This window comes from Somniosus microcephalus, chromosome 16 (assembly GCF_052327205.1).
Source record: "Somniosus microcephalus isolate GS21.2 chromosome 16, FLI_Smic_1.0, whole genome shotgun sequence".
Classification (NCBI taxonomy): Eukaryota; Metazoa; Chordata; class Chondrichthyes; order Squaliformes; family Somniosidae; genus Somniosus; species Somniosus microcephalus.
This window is the reverse complement of record NC_141002.1, coordinates 47765117-47790525: the sequence shown is the minus strand read 5'-3', so window position 1 is coordinate 47790525 and position 25409 is coordinate 47765117. Positions and strand designations below refer to the sequence as shown.

Genomic DNA, 25409 nt, shown 5'->3' with positions numbered 1-25409 from the left:
ACGGAGATTTTTATACAGTGCACCCAATTCATGTTGTATGGCAAAATTCAGTCAGAAGACTGAATGGCTTGGGCTGGTAGTGGTTGCAGAGTTAGGATGGGTGGAGATCATGGAGGGATTTACAAACAAAAGCCAAGATTTTGAATTCGGGAACTTTATAACCAGTGATGGGGGAAGAGTTTCATCCCATGAATCTGGCCTGAAGTCTGAGCCAATGTCCACTGTGCTATTAAATCTTTTGGAGGCGGGGACAGGGTTGCTTTAAAGCAAAATGATCGGAGAAACAGAATTAAGAGCAGCAAGCAGTCCTAGTTTTTATTTATAGCCAGGATTTTTTTAATCAATTTCTAATTTTTTTCTCTGTGGACTTTTAAATGAGGCTCCGTGCAGCAGATATTGCATGAATGGAGTGCTGCCAGGGTTACTGGACCAACTGGGAGCTTCCTTCATGGCCTTGCTGAATACACTGTGATTAACAGCAGGCTATTGCTCACAAATAGGCTTCAGTCTGACTCCTAGTAACACTTGTCTCCAGTTCCAAAGCAGCAAGTCCAAATCACCGTCTGGGCTGTAGTTGGAAGTTCAGTTCTGCCTTCCCGTATTTTGCAATTTGGGGTTTTCATTCGACTGAGCACTGTGCATCACCAGAGTACGTCCTCTTGCGGAAATGCTTGTTTACATGGGGTCAGTCCCAGCTGACAGAAACTCCAACTAAGAATTGATCATAAGGGAATCCTAGTAATTCCACAGTTGCTACCATTAATTAATCCTGAACAAAATGAACCCAATTTTAACTGTTGTGTCACTGAAATACTGCTGCACATGTTGGCATGTGTAAACAAGTTCACTATTTATTCCACAGTGGATGTCTTGGACTAATGACCCAAGTCTCGGAGGAATTGAGGGTTGTACGTCTCGGCTACAAGCTGCAGATCCGGACTTCGGTGAGTAGAGAATTATGTGACCAGCTCATCAGACTCTGATTCGAATGAATGAAACCCCAGATCCCCGTTGCTCACCACATCCCCATCAGATCATCTCTGTCTCACGGAATATCACAGCGTCCTCCTAGGCACAAAGCTGAAATGAGAGACAACACAAAAGATTCCAAACAAAATGAATACATTTATTACAAATCAATTCACACATATTTACTGAAAAATGTTAATTAATCACCCTTGTGCAACCCCTTAGTGCTTGTCTTTCGTGTGGCTATTCCTAATCTATTGCTCCTGAAGTGCTTCCCCAGTGACTGCAGCATGGCTGGTAGAAGGCTGCTGAGTTTCCGTGTGGGAGACTTCAGATCATAGAAATTTACAGCACAGAAGGAGGCCATTCGGCCCATTGTGTCCGTGCTGGCTGACAAAGGGCTATCCACCCTAATTCCACTTTCCAGCACTTGGTCCATAGCATTGTAGGTTATGGCAGTTCAAGTGCATATCCAAGTAGTTTTTAAATGTGATGAGGTTCTCTGTCTCTACCACCCTTTCAGGCAGTGAGTTCCAGACCCCCACCAGCATCTGGGTGAAAACATTTCTCCTCAACTCCCCTCTAAACCTCCGACCAATTACTTTAAATCTGTGTCCCCTGGTTATTGACCCTTCTGCTAAGGGAAATAGGTCCTTCCTATCCACTCTATCTAGGCCCCTCATAATATTATGCACCTCAATTAGGTCTCCCCTCAGCCTCCTCTGTTGCAAAGAAAACAATCCCAGCCTATCCAATCTTTCTTCATAGCTAAAATTCCCCAGCCCAGGCAACATCCTCGTAAATCTCCTCTGCACCCCCTCTAGTGCAATCACATCCTTCCTGTAATGTGGTGACCAGAACTGCACGCAGTATTCTTGCTGTTTCTAACTATTCTAATGTTTTACACAGTTCAAGCATAACCTCCCTGCTCTTATATTCTATGCCTCAGCTAATAAAGGCAAGCATCCTGTTTGCCTTCTTAACCACCTTATCTACCTATCCTGCTACCTTCAGGAATCTGTGGACATGCACTCCAAGGTCCCTCTGATCTTCTGCACTTCTCAGTGTCCTACCATTTATAGTTTATTCCTTTGCCTTGTTAGCCCTCCCCAAATGTATTACCTCATATTTCTCCAGATTGAATTCCATTTGCCACTGTTCTGACTAGTCCATTGATATTTTCCTGCCGTCTGCAGCCGCCTTCTTCATTATCAACCACACAGCCAATTTTTGTATCATCTGCAAACTTCTTAATCATACTTCCTACATTCAAGTCCAAATCATTGATATATACCACAAAAAGCAGAGGACCCAGTACTGAGCCCTACGGAACCCCACTGGAAACAGCCTTCCAGTCACAAAAACGCCCTTCAACCATTACCCTTTGTTTCCTACCTCTGAGCCAATTTTGGATCCAACTTTCCTCTTTGCCTTGGATCCCATGGGCTATTACAGGAAACTTTGTTATATCCGGCACCGACGGGACCGAGCTGTTGCCGATCTATCAAAACTGCCGGACATACCAGCGTTAATGTTGAAGCATACGGAGGTTTTCATCTTCGTATCTGACAACAAACACTGTTGCTTAGCAACAGCTTCTAAACAGTCGGCCCGTACCTTGGAAGCGTCTCTGTAGCTTAGCAACAGCTTCAGAGAGACTTTCCAGAGCCTGACTGTTGGAAAAAAAAGCCACGAGAAGAAAAAAAAGCCACGAGAAGAAAAAAAACCTAACAAAACGGCTCCTGATTTCTGCCGGTAGATCGAGGTTTCCAGACATACAACCTCCGGATAAACTGAAGTTTCCTGTACTTTCATGACCAGTCTGCCATGTGGGACCTTATCAAAAGCCTTGCTAAAATCCATATAGACTACATCAAACGCACTACCCGCATCGACCTTCCTTGTTGCCTCCTCAAAGAATTCAATCAAGTTAGTCAGACACCACCTTCCCTTGACAAATCCATGCTGACTGTCCCTGATTAATCCGTGTCTTTCTAAATGAAGATTTATCCTGTCCCTCGGAAATTTTTCCAATAAATTTCCCACCACCAAAGTTACTCGGTCAATCCCTTTCTCCCTTTTTAAACAACGGTACCATATTAGCAGTCCTCCAGTCCTCTGTAGCCAGAGATGATTGGAAAATGATGGTCAGAGCCTCTGCTATTTCCTCTCTTACTTCTCTTAACAGTCTGGGATACATTTCATCCAGGCCTGGGGATTTATCCACTTTCAAAGATGCCAAACCCCTTAATACTTCCTCTTTCACTATGTTTATTTCATCTAATATTTCACACTCCTACTCCCTGATTGCAAAGTCTGCATCGTCCCTCTCTTTTGTGAAAACAGGCGCAAAGTATTCATTAAGAACCATACCCATGTCTTCCACCTCCACACACAGGTTACCTTTATGGTCCCTAATAGGTCCTACTCTTACTTTAGTTATCCTCTTGCTCTTAATGTATTTATAAAACATCTTTGGGTTTTCCTTGATTTTACTTGCCATAATTTTTTCATGCCCTCTCTTTGCTTTCCTAATTTCCTGTTTAATTTTACCCCTGCACTTTCTATACTTCTCCAGGCTTTCTGCAGTATTGAGTCCTCGGTATCGGTCATAAGCTTCCCTTTTTTTCTTTATCCTACCCTGTATGCCCCTTGACATCCAGGGAGCTCTAGATTTGTTAGTCCCACTCTTTTTCTTTAAGGGAACATACTTGCTCTGAACCCTCCGGACCTCCTTCTTGAATACCTCCCCTGCTCTGACACTGATTTACCTTCAAGTTTCTGCCTCCAGTCCACTTTGGCTAAATCACCTCTCAGCTTAGTAAAATTAGCTTTTACCCAATTGAGAACTTTTATTCCTGGTCTGTCCTTGTCCTTTTCCATAACTACCCTAAATCTAACTGAATTATGATCACTACCACCAATATGTTCTCCCACTGATACCCTTTCCCCCTGCCCAGCTTCATTCCCTAAATCTAGGTCCAGAACCACCCCCCCTCTTGTTGGGCTTGCTACATACTGGCTAAAAAAGTTCTCCTGAATGCATTTTAAGAATTCTGCTCCCTCTATCCCTTTCACACTAATCTTATCCCAGTTAATATTAGGGAAGTTGAAATCCCCTACTATTACTGCCCTATTTTGTCTCAGAAATTTGCCTGGATATTTGCTCTTCTATCTCCCGCTGACTATTAGGAGGTCTATAGTACACTCCCAGCAGTGTGATTGCCCCTTTTTTGTTTTTCAGTTCAACCCATATGGCCTCATTTGATGATCCTTCTAAGATATCCTCCCTCCTCACAGCTGTAATTGATTCTTTAATCAATATTGCGACCGCCCCCCTCCTTTTTTATCCCCCTCTCTACCTCTCTATCTCTACCTTGCAGGATGACCTCGAGCAGCTCTGGCCCTAGAAGGCCCGGCTGTAGTCAGCACCATCTCGGAATGGGCGGCAGCAGTCTGGGCTGGCTAGCTGACAGACAGGCAAGGGCACTGGCGGAGTGGCAGAGGTGGGAACAGGAATACTGTCATCTTGAGAGAGGACAGCAGGGTCCTGCTCCAATGACCCACTACCACTGCCCCGGGGTGGCGCCTCAGTATTCCTAGCAATCTGTTGGAGCACAGGTTGCTGGCCTGCTGTGACACCCTGAAAGCCTCGGTCGAAGGTGGTAAACCCAGCCACGATGGCAGGAGTCCGAGCTTGGGTGGCTTCAAGCTGAGACAGCATGAGAGCAGTCAGAGCTTGGGTGGCTTCAAGCTGAGACTGCATGAGAGCTGTCTAGAGTTTCGATGGCACCAAGCAGAGACCGCATGAGAGCAGTCTGAGCTTCTGCTGCAGCACTAAGACGTTGGGTCGCTTCCGCCTGTGCTACAAGCGAAGCTGCGACATCGCCCATCTTGCACACCATCATGCCTGGGTCGCCATGGTCTCTTTGGGAGTGTACCAGCATTTCCAGGCTGGAAATCGTGGGCTTCATGCTCTGCACAGAACCCAGTGCAATGTTGGAGGTGGACTCCTCCACACTCCCTGACATTGCTGAGAGGCTCTCTAGCAGGCTTGCCAATGCACCCATCAATTCTGTGCACCTGCCCATCACCGTTTTCTGAAGGCCTCCCTATCAAGGTCCTCATCTGAGATCTGTGCAGCAGAATTCGTCCTCCGGGGAGCTGGCCCCCGGGCTACCCTTTCCCCGTGGCCTTGCTCATGCCCCGTGACTCAGCCTCTAAAGTTCACACAGTGCCATTTTCTGAGCTGGTGTCTGTGAGTGAGATGCAGTGACCCGGTGTCTTCTTCCTCCTCTTCTTTTCCCCCCTTGCTCTCTGCGATGACCTCGGGGATAGGCTGCTCGGGTACTTGTTGATTATCTGAAAGCAGAAAGGCACAAGAGTCGGGTTATAGTGAGGGGCATTGCGGGGGTGGGTGCAGCTGTGAAAGCCAGAAATGCATGCAAACAGCATGAGTAGCTTGTTAGTGAGAAAAGATTGTGGGCTGATGTGGAAGTGGGATGTGAGAAGAAGGATTAGGAATTAACCTACTGTTGTTGTCTCCAAGGTGATCAACCTCACCAGTTGCCATGGTGTCGACCACATATCACCCAATTATCTGGAGTAGCCGCTCCTCCAGCTGGGTGAAGTCCTGCGCTTCCACTGCAGCATTGAGACGTTGGGTTGCTTCCACCTGTGCTGCAATGGAAGCCACGACATCGCCCATCACACGCAGCATCATGGCTGGGTCGACAAGGTTGTCCATCATTTCCAGCCTGGAAATTATGGGCTCCAAGTTCTGCACAAAGCCCCATCAAATGTTGGAGCCGGATTCCTCCATGCTCCTTGACATTGACAAGAGGCTCTCTCGCAGGCTGGCCATTGCACCGAGCATTTCGGTGTGCATGGCCATCACCCTTCTGAAGGTCACCCCATCGAGGTCATCTGAGTCCTGTGCAGCAGAGCTCATGTGCGAACTCGCCCTCTGGGGAGCTGGCCCCTGAGCTATCCTTTCCCCCTGGGCTTGCTGCAGCCCACTCGTGCCCGGTGCCTCACCCTGTGCAGATCCCGCCTCTATACTACCCTCTACATTCAGCGCAGTGCCAGTTTCTGAGCTGGTGTCTGCGAGTGTCAAATGCAGTGACGGTGTGTCATCTTCACTTTCCTCCACAGCACGAGGGATAGGCTGGCCTGCTGGCAGTTCTTGGGTATCTAAAAGCAGAAAAGGGTAACCTTCAGGAGAAGGGTGATGGCCATGCATACCGAAATGCTCAGTGCAATGGCAAGCCTGCGAGAGAGCCTCTTGTCAATGTCAAGGAGCATGGAGGAATCTGGCTCCAATATTGGATGGGGCTTTGTGCAGAACTTGGAGCCCATCATTTCCAGGCTGGAAATGATGGACAACCTTGTTGACCCAGCCATGATGCTGCGTGTGATGGGCAATGTCGTGGCTTCTATTGCAGCACAGGTGGAAGCAACCCAACATCTCAGTGATGCAGTGGAAGCGCAGACTGTTATCTTGCAAGCTCAGCTTGCTACCGTTCAAGCTCAGACTGCAGCCACCGTGGCTGGGTTCACCAGTGTCGAAAGAGGCTTGCAGGGTTTTGCAGCAGGCCAGAAATCTGTCCTCCAACAGATTGTTAGGAATGCACAAAGTCAGGTTGTGGTGAGGGGAGAGGTGGAAAGCAAGATGTGCATTCATACACCATCAGCAGCTTGTAAGTGAGGAGATTGTGGGATGAGGGGGAAGTGGAATGTGAGAGGAAGGATTAGGAATGATTATATCGTCATTGTCAGCCAGGGCTTCAACTTCTCCCGTTGCCATGGCCTCCGTCACTGCCCCTCCAATGATGCCGAGCACGGACTCCTCCATTTGGCTCAGGGTCTGCACAGCGGATTGGCTGCCTCCCATCTGCCGTTGTTCCCATCGGTTATGAGCCACCTTTGCCTGCAAGAGAAAGGGAAGTGTGTCAGTGAGTGTTGTGCAATGTGTTTGGGTGATGTGCCTGATACAGTTGATTAGCTGTCAGTGTGTGCAAGGTGTGAGATGTGGGTGTGAGTTTTGCAGCAGTGGTAAGGTTGTGAGTGTGATGTGAAGCTATGAGTCTGAGGTATGAGTGATAATAAGTAGAGGTTGTTGGTAGGTGAGTACTGGGGGTGTGGTGCATTGAGCAGTGTGTGAGGCTTGTGGAGCAGATGGTGGGATATGGCATTTGCTGATGCCTTCACTCACCTTGACCTGTTGTGTGATGTCATTAAACTTCTTTTGACACTGGATCCATGTCCTTGGCATGACACAGTTGGCCGTGATGTAGGTAGCTATCTCCTGCCAGAGCCTTCTACTGGTAACCTGGGATGGCTTCCTGCCAGCCTGCAGGAATGGTACATCCCGTCTTCTTTCAACTGCCACTACCAAGGCCTCGAGTGCAGCATCCGAAAACCTTCGTGCTCTTTCTATGGGTTGTTGTGTCATGGCTTTGTTCAGACTGACAACAAAGCACCTTCCCTTTAAGTAGTGCAGAGAACCCAGGCTGCACCCGATATTGCCCCCCCCCCCTTTGAGCACTAAGCTAATCAGCAGCATGTTTAATGCTGAGATCAGCGCTCTAATCATTATAATGAGCAGGAAGGATGAATTTTGCATGCTGCCTGGACCACTTTCAACGGGCGCAGGCAAATCGCACTGGCCATTGATACCGCCCGTTTTCCGGCCTTATCCAATTTCTAGGCCTAGATGCCAAGAGCATTTTCCTTATAATCCTGAAATCCGTGAATCTTTTGTGCTTAAAAAGTTCAGAGAAGGCACAGAGCAGAGGATAAGAACTCTGCTACTTTCCAAGGATAGTGCAGTTCTCCTCACACAGTGGTGGCTGATTACTGTGTGGAATTGGCTAAAGATCTTGGAACAGGTTTACAGTTAGTGCCCCCACTGGGGGAATGATGTATGGTAGGAGGGCACCCACAAGGAGAGAAAACAATGCAGAAAATGGGTTGAGGTGAATTTAATAAATCAATCCAGAAAAAATTATGGATCTTGACCACAGTACTCAATAAAATTGTTGCTTCTTTTCCCCCCTCCTTAATGGTTTTTGACTCTCATTTTGCTTTTGAAGAACATGAGAAATAGGAGGAGGTGTCAGCCATTTGGCCCTTTGAGCCAGCTCCACTATTAAAATGATCATGGCCGATCTTCTACTTCAACTTCACTTTCCCGCCCTATCCCCATATCCCTTGATTCCCTTAATGCTCAAAAATCTATCGATCTCTGTCTTGAATATACTCAACGACTGAGCCTCCACAGCCCTCTGGGGTAGAGAATTCCAAAGATTCACCACCCTCTGAGTGAAGAAATTTCTCCTCATCATCTCAGTCCTAAATGGCTGACCCCTTATTCTGAGACTGTGACCCCTAGTTCTTGGCTCCACAGCCAGGGGAAACATCCTCTCAGCATCTACCCTGTCAAGCCCCTTAAGAATTTTGTATGTTTCAATGAGATCAGCTCTCATTCTTCTAAACTCTAAGGAATATAGGCCTAGTCTACTCAATTTCTCCTCATAGGACAATCCGCTCATCCCAGGAATCAGTCTGGTGAACCTTCGTTGCACTCCCTCGAAGGCAAGTAAATCCTTCTTTACGCAAGGAGACCAAAACTGTACACAGTACTCCAGGTGTGGGCTCACCAAGGCCCTATATAATTGTAGCGAGACTTCTTTACACTAAGGCCGCGATTTTGCCGGCGCTCAGAGGGCGGGTTTGGAGGTGGGTCAGAGGTTAAAATCGTTTTGATTGACGGCGGTTTTCGCACCCGCCGTCAACTATTGGGTCCCCGATTTGCGAATGGACCCGACACCTAGCGGAAACGGATTAAAGGCAATTAACTGCCTATTACCAGGTACTTGTCAGTAGTTTTCAGGCTGTTTTTCGATTTTCCATCTTCTGGGTCGAGTTTCCTGACATCCGGACACAACGTGGGCTAAGTGTGGCGTGTTGTGAGTCTGGTGTAATGTTTGTGAAAAGATGACGGCTGCAGAAGTAGTATCAAGGATGCCATGTTGCACATGGTGAATTTCAGAGCAAAGAAAATGTTGGTTACTGCATTTTTAATACATATACAGATTTCTTTAGCTTACAAGTTTTTAAATCCAACTGTATGTCCAGTGCCACCTCATTGGGAGAACCTCTCCCACCAGTGACAGATCGCTTCTGTCATCTCACCTGCAGCTGCCATCTATTCCAGCATATGGAGGGAGTCATTCGAGAGCCTGGCTGCAAGAGTTCCCCTTTGTGCAGTGATTGTCAGTGTTTTCAGCACCTCAATGCTGTCAAACACTGAAAAATCAACTGTCAAAATAAAATTGTGCATGGTCCCTTTAAGGAAACCGGCAGATGATGCGTCATCAAATGATGTCATCAGACCCGCTTCCTGTTAATTGGCCGGTAACAAGGCCAATCAAGGGAAAATCACGTCTGTGGCGCGGAGGCAGTTGGGGGCTGACCCGCACCCATTCCGACGCCAAGGAGAAAATCGTTGCCTTATACTCCAATCACTTTGTAATAAAGGCTAACATACCATTTGCTTTCCTAATTGCTTGCTGTACCTGCATGTTAACTTTCTGTGATTCATGTACAAGGAGTCCCAGGTCCCTCTGATTACCAACATTTCCTAGTCACTCATTTAAAAAAAAAAAATTACGCTTTTCTAATTTTCCTACCAAAGTGGATAATTTCACATTTCTCCACATTACTGTATATTCCATCTGCCACGTTCTTGCCCACTCACCTAACCAGTCTATATCGCTTTGCAGCCTCTTTGTGTCCTCCTCACAGCTTACTTTCCCATCAACATACTTGGATACGTTACACTTGGTCTCCTCATCTAAATCATTGACTTAATTATTCTTTTGCTCTGCTTCCCTTTTACCATCTCATTTCTCACACCTCTTTGTTGCCTATCGAACAACACATGTCTCTGTTTGACTTCGTGTCCTATCTTCCCTTTCTCTCTCAGTGATGGGGCAGGTGGTCATAAATGGACTAGAGTTGCTTGGTGCAAAACGCTCTGTTTTGCTGGATAAAGATCTGGATGCTGCGATCAAGAGGATGGTTGGACTTTCAAAGACACAAGAGATCACTGAGCGGGAACGTCTCCATGTAGAGGCACTAGACCTGTTTGCAAAAGGGTAAGGAGAGTTACCTCAAGACATGCTTTCTATCTGTAGCTACAGTGACTTTTTTTTAGTGACTAACCGTTATTAGCACTCAACTTACATTAGTTCTGATCATTCAAAGGGCTAATCGACTTTGTATGGAAAGCGATTTTGGTATAGGTATACAGTCCCACCGCTAATACTGCCCAAGCTTATGGTGGACAATCATCTAGACTGGGCAATTTCCCATAACCATTCCCATCACTGTAGCAATCAATAATAAAGGCACTGCTCACAAAGTATCAAATGTTATTCAGGTAATTTGGTAAGCTTATTGCACCTCGTTAAAGTGTGATTACGTTAATCCTCCCTGCTTACTTTTTTAAAACTTTGCCGAATTCAGGGAAATTGAAATGTTAATTAAATGTCTTTCAGCTTGTACTGCTAACGATTCACCCGGAATGTAGGAGCTGAGTGCCTCATTACTACAACAACAACATGCATTCATGTAGCACATTCAACGTAGTAAAACGTCCCAAGGCGCTTCACAGGAGCGTTATCAAACAAAATTTGACACTGAGTTACATAAGTAGATATTAGGGCAGATGACCAAAAGCTTGGTCAAAGAGGTAGGTCTTAAGGAGCTTCTTAAAGGAGAGAGAGGTAGAGAGGCAGAGAGGTTTAGGGAGGGAATTCCAGAGCTTAGGGCCTAAGCAGCTGAAAGCACGGCCACCAATGGTGGAGCGATTAAAATCGAGGATCTGCAAGAGGCCAGAATGGAGGAGCGCAGAGATCTGAGAGGGTTGTAGGGCTGGATGAGGTTACAGAGATAGGGAAGGGCGAGGCTATGGAGGAATTTGAAAACAAGGATGAGAATTTTAAAATTGAGGTATTGCTGGACTGGGAACTAATGTAGGACAGCGAGCAGAGGGGTGATGGGTAATGTTCCCTTTAATTTTTTTGGTGCTGCGTGGTCCCTTTAAGGGGCTGCGCGGCCCATTCAAAATACTGCGCGGGCGCAGTTTTTGCATTGGAAAGATGGCTGCGCGGGATCCCTGGAGTGCTTTGCGGCCGCACGGCTGCGCAGCCTAGAGGGAACATTGGCGATGGCTGAACGGGACTTGGTGTGAGTTAAGATATGGGCAGCAGAGTTTTGGATGAACTCAAGTTTATGTAGGGTGACAGATGGGAGGTTGGCCAGGAGATCATCATTGTAATAGTCAGGTCTTGAGGTAACAAAGACATGGATGAGGATTTCAGCAGCAGACGAGCTGAGGTAGGGTGGAGTCGGGCGATGTTACAGAGGTGGAAGTAGGCGGTCTTGGCGATGGAGCAGATATGTGGGTGGGAGTTCATCACGGGGTCAAATATGACATAGAAACATAGAAGATAGGAGCAGGAGTAGGCCATTCGGCCCTTCGAGCCCGCTCCGCCATTCAATGAGATCATGGCTGATCATCCAAATTCAGTACCCTGTCCCTGCCTTCTCCCCATATCCCTTTAGCCTTAAGAAATATATCCAACTCTTTCTTGAATATATTTAATGAACTGGCCTCCACCGCCCTCTGTGGCAGAGAATTCCACAGGTTCACCACTCTCTGGGTGAAGAAATTCCTCCTCATTTCAGTCCTAAATGGCTTACCCCTTATCCTTAGACTATGACCCCTGGTTCTGGACTCCCCGGCCATCAGAAACATCCTTCCTGCATCTAGTCTGTCCAGGCCTGACAGAATTTTATAGGTTTCGATGAGATCCCCTCTCAATCTTCTAAACTCCAGTGAGTATAAGCCCAATCGACACAATCTCTCCTCATACATCATTCCTGCCATCCCAGGTATCAGCCTGGTGAATCTTCGCTGCACTCCTTCCATGGCAAGAACGTCCTTCCTCAGGTAAGGCGACCAAAACTGCACACAATACTCAAGGTGCGGTCTCACCAAGGCCCTGTACAACTGTAGCAAGACATCCTTGTTCCTGCACTCGAACCCTCTTGCTACGAAGGCCAACATACCATTTGCCTTCTTAACCGCCTGCTGCACCTGCATGCTTACCTTCAGCGACTGGTGCACAAGGACACCCAGGTCTCTTTGCACTTCCCCTTCTCCCAATCTATTGCCATTCAAATAATAATCTGCCTTCCTGTTTTTGCCACCAAAGTGGATAACCTCACATTTATCCACATTATAGTGCATTTGCCATGTTTCTGCCCAATCACCCAACCTGTCCAAATCGTACTGGAGTTTCACGACATCCTCCTCACAGCTTACCCTCCCACCCAGCTTTGTGTCGTCTGCAAATTTGGAGATATTACATCCAATTCCCTTGTCCAGATCATTAATATATATTGTGAACAGCTGGGGTCCTAGGACCGATCCTTGCGGTACCCCACTAGTCGCTGCCTGCCACTTGGAAAATGACCCATTTATTCCAACTCTTTGCTTTCTGTCCGCCAACCAGTTCTCTATCCAAGTCAATACCTTGCCCCCAATCCCATGTGCCTTAATTTTGCACGCTAATCTCTTATGTGGGACCTTATCGAAAGCCTTCTGAAAGTCCAAATACACCACATCCACTGGTTCTCCCTTATCTATTTTACCAGTTACATCCTCAAAAAAATTCCAGTAGATTAGTCAAGCATGATTTACCTTTTGTAAATCCATGTTGACTTTGTCCGATCTTGTCACTGCTTGCCAAGTGCTCTGCTATTACATCTTTTATAATAGACTCTAGCATTTTCCCCACTACCGATGTCAGGCTTACCGGTCTATAATTCCCCGCTTTTTCTCTACCACCTTTTTTGAATAGTGGTGTAACATTAGCTACCCTCCAATCCATGGGTACTGTTCCAGAGTCTATCGAGTTCTGGAAGATGACCAGCAATGCATCTACTATTTCTAGGGCCACTTCCTTAAGTACCCTGGGATGTAGATTATCAGGCCCTGGGGATTTATCGGCCTTCAGTCCCATCAATTTTCCTAACACCATTTCCCTACAAATACTGATTTCTTTCAGTTCCACCCTTTCATCAGACCCTATGTTCCCCGGCATCTCTGGGAGGTTATTTGTGTCCTCCTTTGTGAAGACAGAACCAAAGTGTGAATTTAGTTGGTCTGCCATTTCTTTGTTTCCCATTATAAATTCCCCCGATTCTGACTGCAAGGGATCTACGCTTGACTTCACCAATCTTTTTCTCTTCACATATCTATAAAAGCTTTTACAGTCAGTTTTTATGTTCCCTGCCAGCTTACTCTCATATTCTATTTTCCCTTTCTTAATTAATCCCTTTGTCCTCCTTTGTTGAATCCTAAACTGCTCCCAATCCTCAGGATTATTGCTTTTTCTGGCCAATTTATATGTCCTCTCCTTGGATCTTATGCTATCCCTAATTTCCCTTGTTAGCCACGGTTGAGTCACCTTTTTTGTTTTATTTTTATGCCAAACTGGGATGAACAAATCCTGTAGCTCATCCATTCGGTCTTTGAATGTTTGCCATTGCCTATCCACCGTCAACCCTTTGAATGCCATTCCCCAATCAATCCTACCCAACTCGCTCCTCAGACCATCGTAGTTTCCTTTATTTAAATTGAGGACCCTAGTCTCTGAGTCAACTACTTCATTCTCCATCTTAATGAAGAATTCGATCATATTATGATCGCTCTGACCCAAGGGGCCTCGTACAACAAGATTGCTAATTAATCCTTTCTCGTTACATAATACCCAGTCTAAGATGGCCTGATCTCTGGTTGGTTCCTCGACATATTGGTCCAGGAAACCATCCCGTAAACACTCCAGGAATTCCTCCTCCACAGTATTGTTACTAATTTGGTTGGCCCAATCTATATGTAGATTAAAGTCACCCATGCTGACTGCTGTGCCCTTATTGCACGCTTTTTTAATTTCCCTTTTAATGCCATCCCCAACCTCCGCCTTACTGTTGGGAGGTCTATATACCACTCTCACTAATGTTTTTTTCCCCTTAGTATTTCTCAATTCTACCCATACATATTCCACATCATCAGAGCTAATATCCTTCATTACAATTTGAGCACTAAATCAGGCGCTACACACCTCTCTTAAGGCGCTAACATCGAGGTGCGAGGCGCTACCTCAGAACGCTACCGAAGCTCAGGCGATGCCAATTACCATGGAAGACAGACAGACTGACGCTGTCCAGTTCTTAAAGGGGAAGGGCCAACTCCTTGCTCATTGCAGCCTTAAATCTTGGCCTGGAGAGACCTCAAAAACAATTGTTTTGGAAGCACTAATGGATAGGCTCAGGGAAAGAGCTCGGCGCTTATGAACCTCAAAAATGGTGCTGAGGGCCAAAACTCCTTAGGACAGCGTTAAACCAAAAATTTTGCCGACAGGAAAAGGCAGGCAGGAACACCCGCCTTTAAATAGGGCTCCCCTAGCCCCTTCCCGACTTGAAAACGTTCCCCTCTACTTGTCGTTGCTAGCAGCAGATGCTAAGGCAGGCGGCGCGACTCAGTATCCGGTCTGGGGTACTACCGGGGCGTTGCATGCTTGACTGACGTCACGATCTGCGGGCGCAGGAGATCATGGCGATAGTGTTTAGCGTCGCTGCAAAAAGTCTGGTCAATTTCGTGAGCGCCGTTAAAATCACCGCGCTTGGGCGCTAAGTTCCTAGCGCCCCGTTAGCGCCACCTGGAGGTGTTAACGGGAGGCGCTAAGCAACTGAATTTTTCCCCCCAGGAATTTGGAAGCCAAATTTAAGCAAAGATCCAATACTCACTGATGAAAGCAGAGCAGGCATGGTTGGAGGACAGGCTGTGGGCCAGGTAACTTTAACCTAACAGTTAACTTGTAAATAGGGTGCAAATTCACCCACTATTAGAGCCAGGGTAACTTAACTGGTGTAAGAGAGGAGCTTGGAGGAATAAAGGGCAACGGTTGGCCAAGGATAGAGCTGTACAGCAGAGGAGCTCCCTCTGCAGCTTCCAGCCCCGAGCCATTTTTAATTCCGTTACTGCAGTGTAGTCAGACATTGCCACTGTTTGTATCAGGAGCGTGACGAAATAGTGGCTGAGTGATGGGATTACATACATTTACTTATTGTATTATTGTCCTGACTCTCCTCGTTTGGCTGTTGACCCCTACATGAACAAGGTACAGCTGAAAATTGTGACATGATGCAATTTTGGGCCAGGTATTGAGCGCTACTGATGCTGTCTTTATTCTGCACTTCTCGGTTTTACTATCCACCGTTTATCATGAACACCAAGGCCCCCACTATAAACAGTGCGGACTGTAATGTGCACAGGTGCAAGTTAAAATTGTATATCCTCTTCATAGGATTTTTCATTTTCAGCTTTTGTTTTATTTTAAATTATTCTGGAGTTTTTCATTTTATTTTTAACAAAAAATCCAGGTGAAAATTAATAGGAAAATTCTGGGAAAATTAGGGGGAAAGTCAGTGTTAAAAGAAATCAGTAAACTCCTTAGCACACTTACAGACTTGTGTCTCATACTGATTATAAAATTAAATAAAAGTAGAATACAACATTTTAATAAAATAGTTCATTTAATTATCATGAGCAGTTTATTTTAAATGATTTTTTTTTTACAGATTCCCGTTCTCCCAATGCTGGATCGGGGTTTCAAACCCAAGTGGTCTTGGGAGCACCAAATGTAAATTAGTTTGAGCTTTTGGTAGACATGTCAGGGAACAGCAAGACAAGGATACAGCTGAGATCGAAAGAGATCAGGAGACTGAGAAAAGACTAGGGAAAACGAGGGAGAGACTGGGAAGATTGAGGATACACTGTGGATGGACTGAATTTCTGCAGAGAAATTGGACATCCGGCAAGTTCCAATCACAGAGAGAGGAATAAGATGTAAATAAAAATATAATTTAAAATAGAATCCGTAGATGTCCTGGGAACGGTAGCATAGTGCTTATGTTACTGGACTCATAATCCAGAGGCCTGGTCTAATAATCCAGAGACATGAGTACAAATTCCACCACAACAGCTGGGGAATTGAAATTCAGCTAATTAAATAAATCTGGAATTTGAAAAAATGCTAGCATCAGTTCTAACTACCGGATTATCGTAAAAAGCATCTGGTTCACTAATGTCCTTTAGGGAAGGAAACCTGTTGTCCTTACCCGGTCTGGCCTACTGGTGACTCCAGACCCAGAGCAATGTGGTTGACTCTTAACTGTCCTCTGAAATCTCCTAGCCATGTATTGAACCGCTACGACAAAGTCACTATGGGAGTACCTTCACCACATGGACTGCAGCGGTTCAAGAAAGCGGCTCGCCACCACCTTCTCAAGGGCAATTAGGGATGGGCAATAAATGCTGGCATTGCCAACGATGCCCACATCCCGTGAATGAATTTACAAAAATGTTACGCTCAGTAAGTGAAATGATGCACTGCTTTATAATGACAGGAGTGTCATGACATTTAATGACAGGAGCAAAATGTATTAATCCACTAATGGGATGAAGCTGTGTTTAAGGGGGTGGTCCCTTTAAGGCTATAAAGGCTAAAGTAAATTCAGTCTTGGGTTTCAGTCGGTGTTTAATTTCTGTTCAGTAAGGGAATTTTACAGATTGGAAGGTGCTTGTAAGTTTCTGGCTCCAGGTTAGGAAAAAATCAGCATGAATCAAACTGCCTTTCTTTATTTTTTACACACTTTGGACACTTTGAAGTGTGAGGGAAATTTTTTGAGTTCCGTGTAAATCAGGCGGGCAGTGGGTGGGCGTTTGCTGTGCCTGCCTGATGCTGTTAATGGGAGGCCTTACCAATTTCCATGGCCGGGTCTCATTTCAATATTTCTGGTGAGCAGCTTGTCGAATGGGTCAGGGTGGAAAAATCCAGCACTTCCCCCACAGCGCCGAGCCAGAAGTCGGTAATTAAAGGGGGTGAGGCAATCTGGGGTCGGAGGGGGGCACGGAGGGACTGACAGCAGGTGGGAAGATTTTTGTGGGGCCATTTGTCTGTTACTTTGCTTATAACCAACTCACAGTGTTAATGCGTCTTGTTGCCTTAAAACCCTTCGGCCTAGAAATTCACTTGGGGCGCCAGTCTCGCCAGGGCGCCGGAAGTACCGCCCCAGAAGGAGTTGCGACCGCCCGCCGGAAATTCAGTTTCAGCGCCCCAGACAGAAGCGCAGCGCTACTCGAGGCGCCCCGCATCCCTCTTGGGGCGCTGCAACTGAAAATCGCAGCGCCACATGCTGCGGCACGGCGTGCTGCGGTACTGCAGGCCTCCTCCCCTTCTTAAAGGGGAGGGGCCTGCTGCAGCGTGATCGGCGATCGCGAGTGCCGGCAAAAGAGCCTGGCACCGAGGAGAAGTGTCGGGCTCTTAGGACACAGCCGGCACAACGCGGGTGGGGGGGGGCTCAGGAGGCCGGGGACGGCGGCGCGAAGAGATGCTGGCAGGCGGCCAGCAAAAAAAATGGCCACCAGCACCTCAGCGCCTCTACCGCCGCAGGTAGGCCCCCCTGAACCGGTCGCAAATTGCGACCGGCGTTAAAGCAGGGGGCACTACCAAATTTTGCGATCGGGGCGGTAGCGGGGCGCTGCGCACACCGATGACGTCATCAGTAGTGGCACTAACGCCGCCATTAGCGTCCCGCTAAATTTAGTGGGAGGCGTGGCCAGTGGCATTAAACCCACTAAGTGCCCTCTTTGGGCGCTAACGGATGGCGCAGCCCACTGAATTTCTAGGCCTTCATCTTGTCTCTTCACCGTGTCCCATCCTGTTAGTTCCCTTCCTCCACTCCTTGCAAAAGGCTTTCTTTCCATCAGTGCTCTTTCTCCTCCATTTCCCTTACCCTTCCCCACTTTCCTTTCCCCTCTCTCCTCTTCCCTTCCCATTTGCCCCTTTTCCCCTTCCCTTCCCACTCTCCACTTCTCATCTTTGCCTATTTAGCTTTTTATATCTTTTCTCCCCTACTCTTCTCTCTAATTCCCTAAACTTGCTGTCACTTGCCCCATCCCAACCCCCTTTACTCTTCTCCTCCCTCCCTCTCTGACTGGCTGACTGATGGTTTTGTAGACACTCCAGTGCAGTGCTGAGGGAGTGCTGCACTGTCGGAGGTGCCGTCTTTCGGATGAGATGTCAAACCGAGGCCCCGTCTGCTCTCTCAGGTGGACGTAAAAGATCCCATGGCACTATTTTGAAGAAGAGCAGGGGAGTTATCCCCGGTGTCCTGTCCAATATTTATCCCTCAATCAACATCACTAAAACAGATTATCTGGTCATTATCACATTGCTGTTTGTGGGAGCTTGCTGTGCGCAAATTTGCTGCCACGTTTCCCACATTACAACAGTGACTACACTTCAAAAGTACTTCATTGGCTGTAAAGCGCTTTGAGACGTCCGGTGGTTGTGAAAGGCGCTACATAGATGTAAGTCTTTCTTTTCTTTCTTTACAATGCAAAGTAGCTGAAAGGATCGGGGCCCCTGAAACCTTGAAGCTGCTAGATGTGGACAGGAAGGTTCAGTGAGCTGGGGAGACTAACAGCAGCAAGAAGGCCTGGGGTGGTGGTGATGGAAAGTAGGAAGGAAGGTCCAAGTGCCCTGGGGATCCTGGGGGTGATGCAAAGTGGGTGGCAAGGCACAATGGTACCAGGAAACAGGCAGGAAGGCCCGGGAGCCTGGTGGTGGATGTAAGAAGCAGAACGGCAGCGGTGGGGGCAGAGGTAAGACGATGCCGAGGCAGGCAGCAATCCAGGGAAGGCAAATAACAAGTCAATTTTTAAAAAAAAGCAGTGGGCAATTGGTTGTGGAGAATTGTCATTCAGGAACAAAGAAGTAGTGGGGAACAGATGTCGAGGACAAATAGATAGTGAGGGAAGGCATTGGGAACAAAGATGGGGAGAGATGTTTGGGAAGAAAAAGTGATAGTTGGGAACTGGAATCTGGAAACAAAAAGGACCAATGGGAAGAAAGAATTATAAGTAACTCTAATAGTAATATAGTGCAGAAAGGGATTTAATAAAAGTCATGGGGCCAAAATCAGAAATAAAATAGAAAACAGAGGTAGGATGGGTGGGGAGGGAGGATTTAAGAAGCAGCTACAATTTAAATCAAAAAGGGGAATTGTGGGGGAGGGGGGTTAGAACAGGTGAAAATTCATTTTTAAAAGAGCTACAACTGGGGGCTTAAAGTGTGTTAGGAATGTAGGAGGTTGAAAAAGTGTGCTGTTAAAGAAAATTCTGGATAGACTGGGCTGGGGCTGGAGCTCGAGGTCCAAAACTTGAGTGGAAGAAGGAAAACAAAGTTCAGAGAGGGCTGGGGTGGGCCCAAGGTGTAGGCTCCAATGTATTAGTAGGAAAACTTTGGAGCAGGCTTGGGAAATTTGAGAATGGGACTGAGGCAGGTAATAATTTCAGAGATGGGCTGGGAAATTTCAGACTGAGCCTGCAACGGCCATGAATTGAAGGCACGTTGGCCATAAAAATTACAGGGGACAGAAATTGCAAGAAACTTCATGGAGAGAAGGGGAAATCGCAAAGAAGGCCCTAAACACAGTTCAAAGGCAGGGGCTGCAGTGGCCAACTTTGGTTGGACGTATTACTGGAAGTTTCATCACGTGACCAGCTGCTCCATCCAGTCAAACAGCCTTTTTTCCCATCTCCAATATATTTATAATAACTAATAAACAAGTGTTCAAAGAAAATACAAAAACACTTTTTCCGAATGCCCATATGATTTTTCTCCTGGGTTACTCGTAGCATTGTCCAGGAGATTAATTGTTCATTCCTGGAAACTCCAGGATGATCCGGTAGGGTTGGTAACCCTGGGCTGCAGCAGGGGATTGACGTATATGGGCAGCTCGGAATGGGACAGAGGAGCTGCCACATCACCCCCTACTGGATGGAGGCCAGAATTAGGATTGCTGATTACATCGAATGCGCAGCACAGAAATAAGCTGTTCGGCCCAATTGGACCTTGCCAGTGTTTATGCTCCACACGAGTCTCCTCCCACCCCTCTTCATCTAACTCTATCAGCATAACCTTCTATTCCTTTCTCCCTCATGTATTTATCTAGCTTTCCCTTGTTGACGTGGGGAATTCCATTATGAGCATTGACCTTGAAATATTGATGTCAAATGTTACTCAAAAATGACAACAAGAAGTAATGGTTTTGGGACAGTAAATAAATACCATTTGTAAGACATTTAATATATTGGCCCAGAAATTCGGGTCTCCACGGGTGAGTACGCATGGGGTACTCACCCGTAAGCCCAATGGAAGTGCCGGTATCGTGCATGCGCGGGAAACCAGCACTTCCGTTCCCCTGAAAGAAGGGGTTCAGAGGTGGAGCGCGTGCGCGGGAGAGGCTGCGCGTGCGCATCGAACTTGTGTTTTTTGCAGGTTTTCCCGGGAAGGTAAGTCTCCAGAAGTTAGACATGTAAAAAGCAGTTATAAGGTAAGTGGTGAATTAATTAAAATTAAAACATTTTTTCCACAGGTTTATTATTTTTAAATACTTTAAAGAAAGGTAAGTTTATTTTTAGCCCCGTTGGAAAATAAAATTATTTTTTTCAAAAATTTAAATTATTGTTTAAAATAGTTATTTCATGTAATTTATAGTTTTATTTTTAAAATGTGATTTTTAAAAAATGTATTTGAAGATTTAGTGATGTTTTGGGGCTTATTGTATTTATAGGTTTGACAGGTCTGTCAAACTTATGAATGAAGCATTCCCTGCTACCATTGGCTCTCCATGGCCCACGTGATCCCAGGGGACGCATTGAACTAACTGCGCCCCTGGGATACACAAGCATTGCGCGCCGGCAGTTGGAGGAGGCCCAGGATCGCAATTCCACGAGGGCCCACATCTCAACGGCCGGCGCGGTAGGTAAGTGCCGTCGGGGGCTTGCACCCACGGGAAGCCCCCAACCCGAATTTCTGGGCCAATATAGAGATAAATATATATGTAATTGTCAACTGACTGACTTATCTTCCATGGTGTACCCGGCAAAGCCATAAAAAATCTACTACGGCGCACATCATACCCTAGGGGTGAATTTCTGAGAGGGTTCTCCCGTTCATCCACTGTAACTGGTGAAAGAGCTGTGAAAACCCCGGAAAAACAGGGAGCAAGGGAACCCTCGTGTAACTTCACCCCCACTGTTTCGATATTCAGCTGAAGGAGGGATGTAGAGTCAAAATCATGTGATCTCTAAAATGTGAAAATTAGCAAGTCTGTCCAGTTTCAGATAGAAAATTGTTAAAAGCTGATTCAAAATGGATTTAGCATCTTGAATTCATCAAGAAAAATAATTTATACACTTCGATGAGGTTCATACTAAGATCCTTTTGATTCTTTAGGTCTATTCCAAAAGCATGTAGCATATGGGAACAGATCCTTTTGTATCAACCAACTGATGTGCTGGCATTGAGGCTGGCATACGATTCCTACTTCTATTTGGGTCACCAGCAACAGTTAAGAGACTCCGTTGCACGGATCCTTCCTCACTGGACACCACAAATTCCTCTCTATGGGTAGGTACTCCGTCTTAGTATCAGAAAATGCCGTCAGAAAATACGCCACCAGCAATTTTTTAGTAGCTACTCAATCATGTGGCTTGATTAAATGGGGAGGAAGGATATAAATAAGTCTCCACAATCAGTGATGTTGGATTTGAAATTCAGTAACTTGCTCTTTGGCCTTCCCCAGAGGTAGATGTGTTTTTGATTAGTCTTGTTGTTCCACAGCTATCGTCAGTATCGCCACAAGGAAGTCTATCAATCACACCATCATATGGTTTCCATCAAAGCTGTTTCCAAGTCCATCAAGTCACTACTGTCTGTACTGTAGTTGATGGTTCATCTTCTAACATTTTAATTAACTTGGGGTCTCCTCAGGCTCCAGTACAAGAAGCAAAATACTGCAGGTGCTGGGAATCCTGAAATGAAAACAAAACTGTTAGAAACACTCAGCAGGTCAGGCAGCATCTGTGGAGAAAGGAAGGTATAGGGTTAACATTTTAGCCGTCCTGACAAAGAGTCAGTGACCTGAAACATTAACCTTTCCTTCCTTTCTCCACAGATGCTGCCTGACCTGCTGAGTGTTGCCACCATTTTCTTCCTTCAGGCTCTGTCCTCGTTCTATTCAGCTCTCGAGTGGAACAGGCTTGGGGGGCTGAATGGCCTAGCCCTGCTCCTACGTTCCCATTCTGTTCCTTCTTCACATCAATGACCTCCTCCATTCATCATCCAACATGGTACAAATAATTATTGCTTTGCTTTGTTTTGTTTTTAACTGAAGAAGTAAATGGTTATTTTGATCTTAGATCTCATTGGTTTGCAGATTTAAAATGCAGTAAACAGAAAAGTTTTATCTTATCTGAAATTGACATTGCCTCATAGAGGCCCAGTTTTGAGCTGCTAGTTCTATTCTTAATCTGTCTCACTTGGTGATGTCGCACGACATGATGAAGGATGTCCTTTGTGTAAATATTCCAGTCTTCGCACAGTGCCACACAGACTGGATCTTTGTGCATCCATCAGTCACTGAAAATGGAGGCACAAGGGGCGGCTGTAGGCAAATCCTGACACCTTGGCAAAGTAGATGTGCTGCTGTATGAGATGGGTACAAGGAGTTTGTGTTACAAATATTTTCCCTTTTTAGTGCTCCAGTGCACCAGACACAGTGCTGTGCACATTACTCATAGGACTTGGTAAAAGATGCGTGGGAAGACTGCACCCTTTAAGGATTTTGGAAAGCTAAGACTATCTAACAGTATCGTATACCAGGTAGATGGTCCAAGATTCCATGCCACAAAGAGTTACATGTTAACCAAATCAATGTTTACTGTTGGCCATGCCAAGCCCTTTCACAGCCTTCCAAATCTTTTGTTGCTTCTCAAACATAGCCATGATCCAGCACAGCACACAGTCAAGCTGCAACTCACAAGTGAAAGTGTTGACACACTCGTATTTTCTAAGGCTTTCACGCATCAAGTTGTGGTACAACTTAGGTGCATGATGCATGGTCAGTTAATGACATTCAAGATGGGCTGTATGCTGCACATCTGTCTGTGTGTATGAGGATATAGAAACATGAAGACTTAAAAACTTAGGGCTTTTTTCATCAGAACAATACAGACTATGGGGCAATATGATGGAATTTAAAATTATGAAAAGATGGGACAGGGTAAATAGAAACAAACTAACCTTTTCCAGTAGTTGATGGGACTAGAATGAGCGGTGATGTACAAGTTGAAATGTAAGAGATTTGGAACAGAGAGCAAGTGAAATTTCTTTACAGACGAGTTCAGGCTTGGAAGCGTTAGTGGTTGAGGCAGAAACGATATCAACATTCAAGATCAGATTGGATAAGTGGAGGAAGGAAAAGGAGATACAGGATCAGGGCAGGCAAATGTGATTCGGACTATTTGCTCAGATGGAGGGTAAATACTGACACGGACAGGCTGGGACAAATGTGCTGTTTCTACGTTGTAACTTCTGTGTATTCCTATGACACACAATACAAGAAAACAGACCTGAACTGAAGAAAGGATCAGAATTAGTTTAAGCCCTTGACTCCCTGGGATAGACAACCTTGAACATCCTTTAAATGTAGGATTATGGAAGAAATAGGGAAGGTGAAGCAGCAGGCCTCCCTGTTCAGGGCAAATACCACCCTGCTCTTGTCCCACGCCACACTCACTACCACACAGGTCATCACATGTAGTATATTACAAGGCAAGTTCTGTTTGAAGGTGTCTTGTCCAGCCAGGATTCGATCTTTTTAGCCCTTGAAGAGCAGCCTGGCTGCATTGCTAAGCAGCAGTGCACAGTCCCTGGGGTCACTTTCCTCAGTGTTTGCAATCATGAGCATACCTGCACATTCCCTAGAATATCTATTTAGTGAATTTGAGAAGGTAAAGCAGAAACAGGATGGCACATGGCTATCATGAATGGCCCCTGTACTTTATCAGTGGCAGCAATGTAGTGATATTGGGCAGCCATTGTCATGCTCCTGTTGCTCTTCAGTAGCAAATGCAGCAGTTAACTATTTGATACAAGTGTGGCTAATGCATTAGCTTATAAAACAATGTCAATTTGGAATGAGCCAGAGGCAGAAAAGTTGAGGGTAGTAGTGACATTGACTGCCACTGGGCAGTGCCATGTTTATGTTGCAGGTTGGGTGCTGGTGTTATTGCAGCAGATGACAAAGCTCTGCAACTGGCTTCCTGCTTGCAGAATCTTATACCTGCTATCGCACACCATTGAATACTATTTCAATTAAGATTTGGATCTACACTGCTGCTGGAAGAAAATAACCATCTGAATTTAACCAATTAGCTGTGAAAAATACCACTCTCTGGATCAGATTATCCAATAATCCATTTCATATTGTATCGTAGAAGTTTACAGCACAGAAGGAGGCCACTTGATCTATTGGCCTAGAAATTCAGTTGCGTGCGCCAGCCATTAGCGCCTTAGGAGGAGTAGATCTCGAGCGCTAGGCACTTAGCGGCCGGGCGCAGCGCGATCTGCGCCTACGCCCAACTTCAGTAGACATTTAGCGCCGGCGCAAAGTGTTTGCGCGCGCTCAGCTGTGCGCGCAGATTATGACGTCATTTCCTCGTGCAACGCCCTTTGTGCGCCCCAATCCGGAACTTCAGTCGCGCCCGCCCAATGTGGGCGTGGCGGTCCTAAGAACTGTGAACTGGAACGCAGCAGAGGCCATGCGGGCCGCGGGGAGCGCAAATTAAAGGGCACTTACCCTGAACTATAAAGGCCAGCCATTTTGCAGCAATCACTCTTGTGCAACGGATTTATGGACAGAGACCAAGGAAGAGAGCTTACTGCTTTGGCCCAACATAGGAGAGGTATTTTTGGCTTCAGGCCAGAGCTTGGCAATTCGCCTTCATTGTGAGGTCATTGTTTGCCAGTATATTATGGGGGCTGCATGGGGTGCCAACCCTCAGTTTCAGCATTATGTGCGAAGGGCTCGCAGACGGTGTGTGAGAGGGGCAGCCCTGGCTAGACGCAGAGGGGGCAACAGGCGTCGGCAACCTAGGCCTTACCCACTCAGGAAATACCGCCAGCAGGTGTCCTATCTCACCATGCCTGCCGCGCAGTGTGTTAGGAGGCTGCGCTTCAGAAGGGAGGTGGTTGCAGAGATCTGCCAGCTGCTTCACAGAGATCTGCGTCCACAGCTGAGGTGCAGGACGTCTCTGTCGGTGGAAGTGAAGGTCACGGTGGCTCTGAACTTCTGTGCAAGCGGCTCCTTCCAAGCCGCTGTTGGGGACATTGCTAACATATCCCAGTTCGCCTTGCATTGCTGCATCCGCCAGGTGACCAATGCCCTTTTCA

At 46.3% G+C, this 25409-nt stretch overlaps 1 protein-coding gene across 7 annotated transcripts in view; it reads left to right on the top strand.

Annotated features, from left to right (window-relative positions):
• Positions 1–25409, top strand: part of ttc38 (tetratricopeptide repeat domain 38) — a 95520-nt gene that overhangs the window by 5138 nt on the left and 64973 nt on the right. For 6 of the 7 annotated variants that reach the window (XM_086008935.1, XM_086008938.1, XM_086008934.1 and 3 more), the window contains exons 3-5: positions 863–944; positions 9959–10130; positions 21411–21584. In XM_086008935.1, coding sequence (XP_085865061.1) covers positions 863–944; positions 9959–10130; positions 21411–21584 — 428 coding nt within the window. The remainder of the gene's footprint in view (positions 1–862; positions 945–9958; positions 10131–21410; positions 21585–25409) is intronic. The other variant, XM_086008940.1, reaches the window with a different exon arrangement.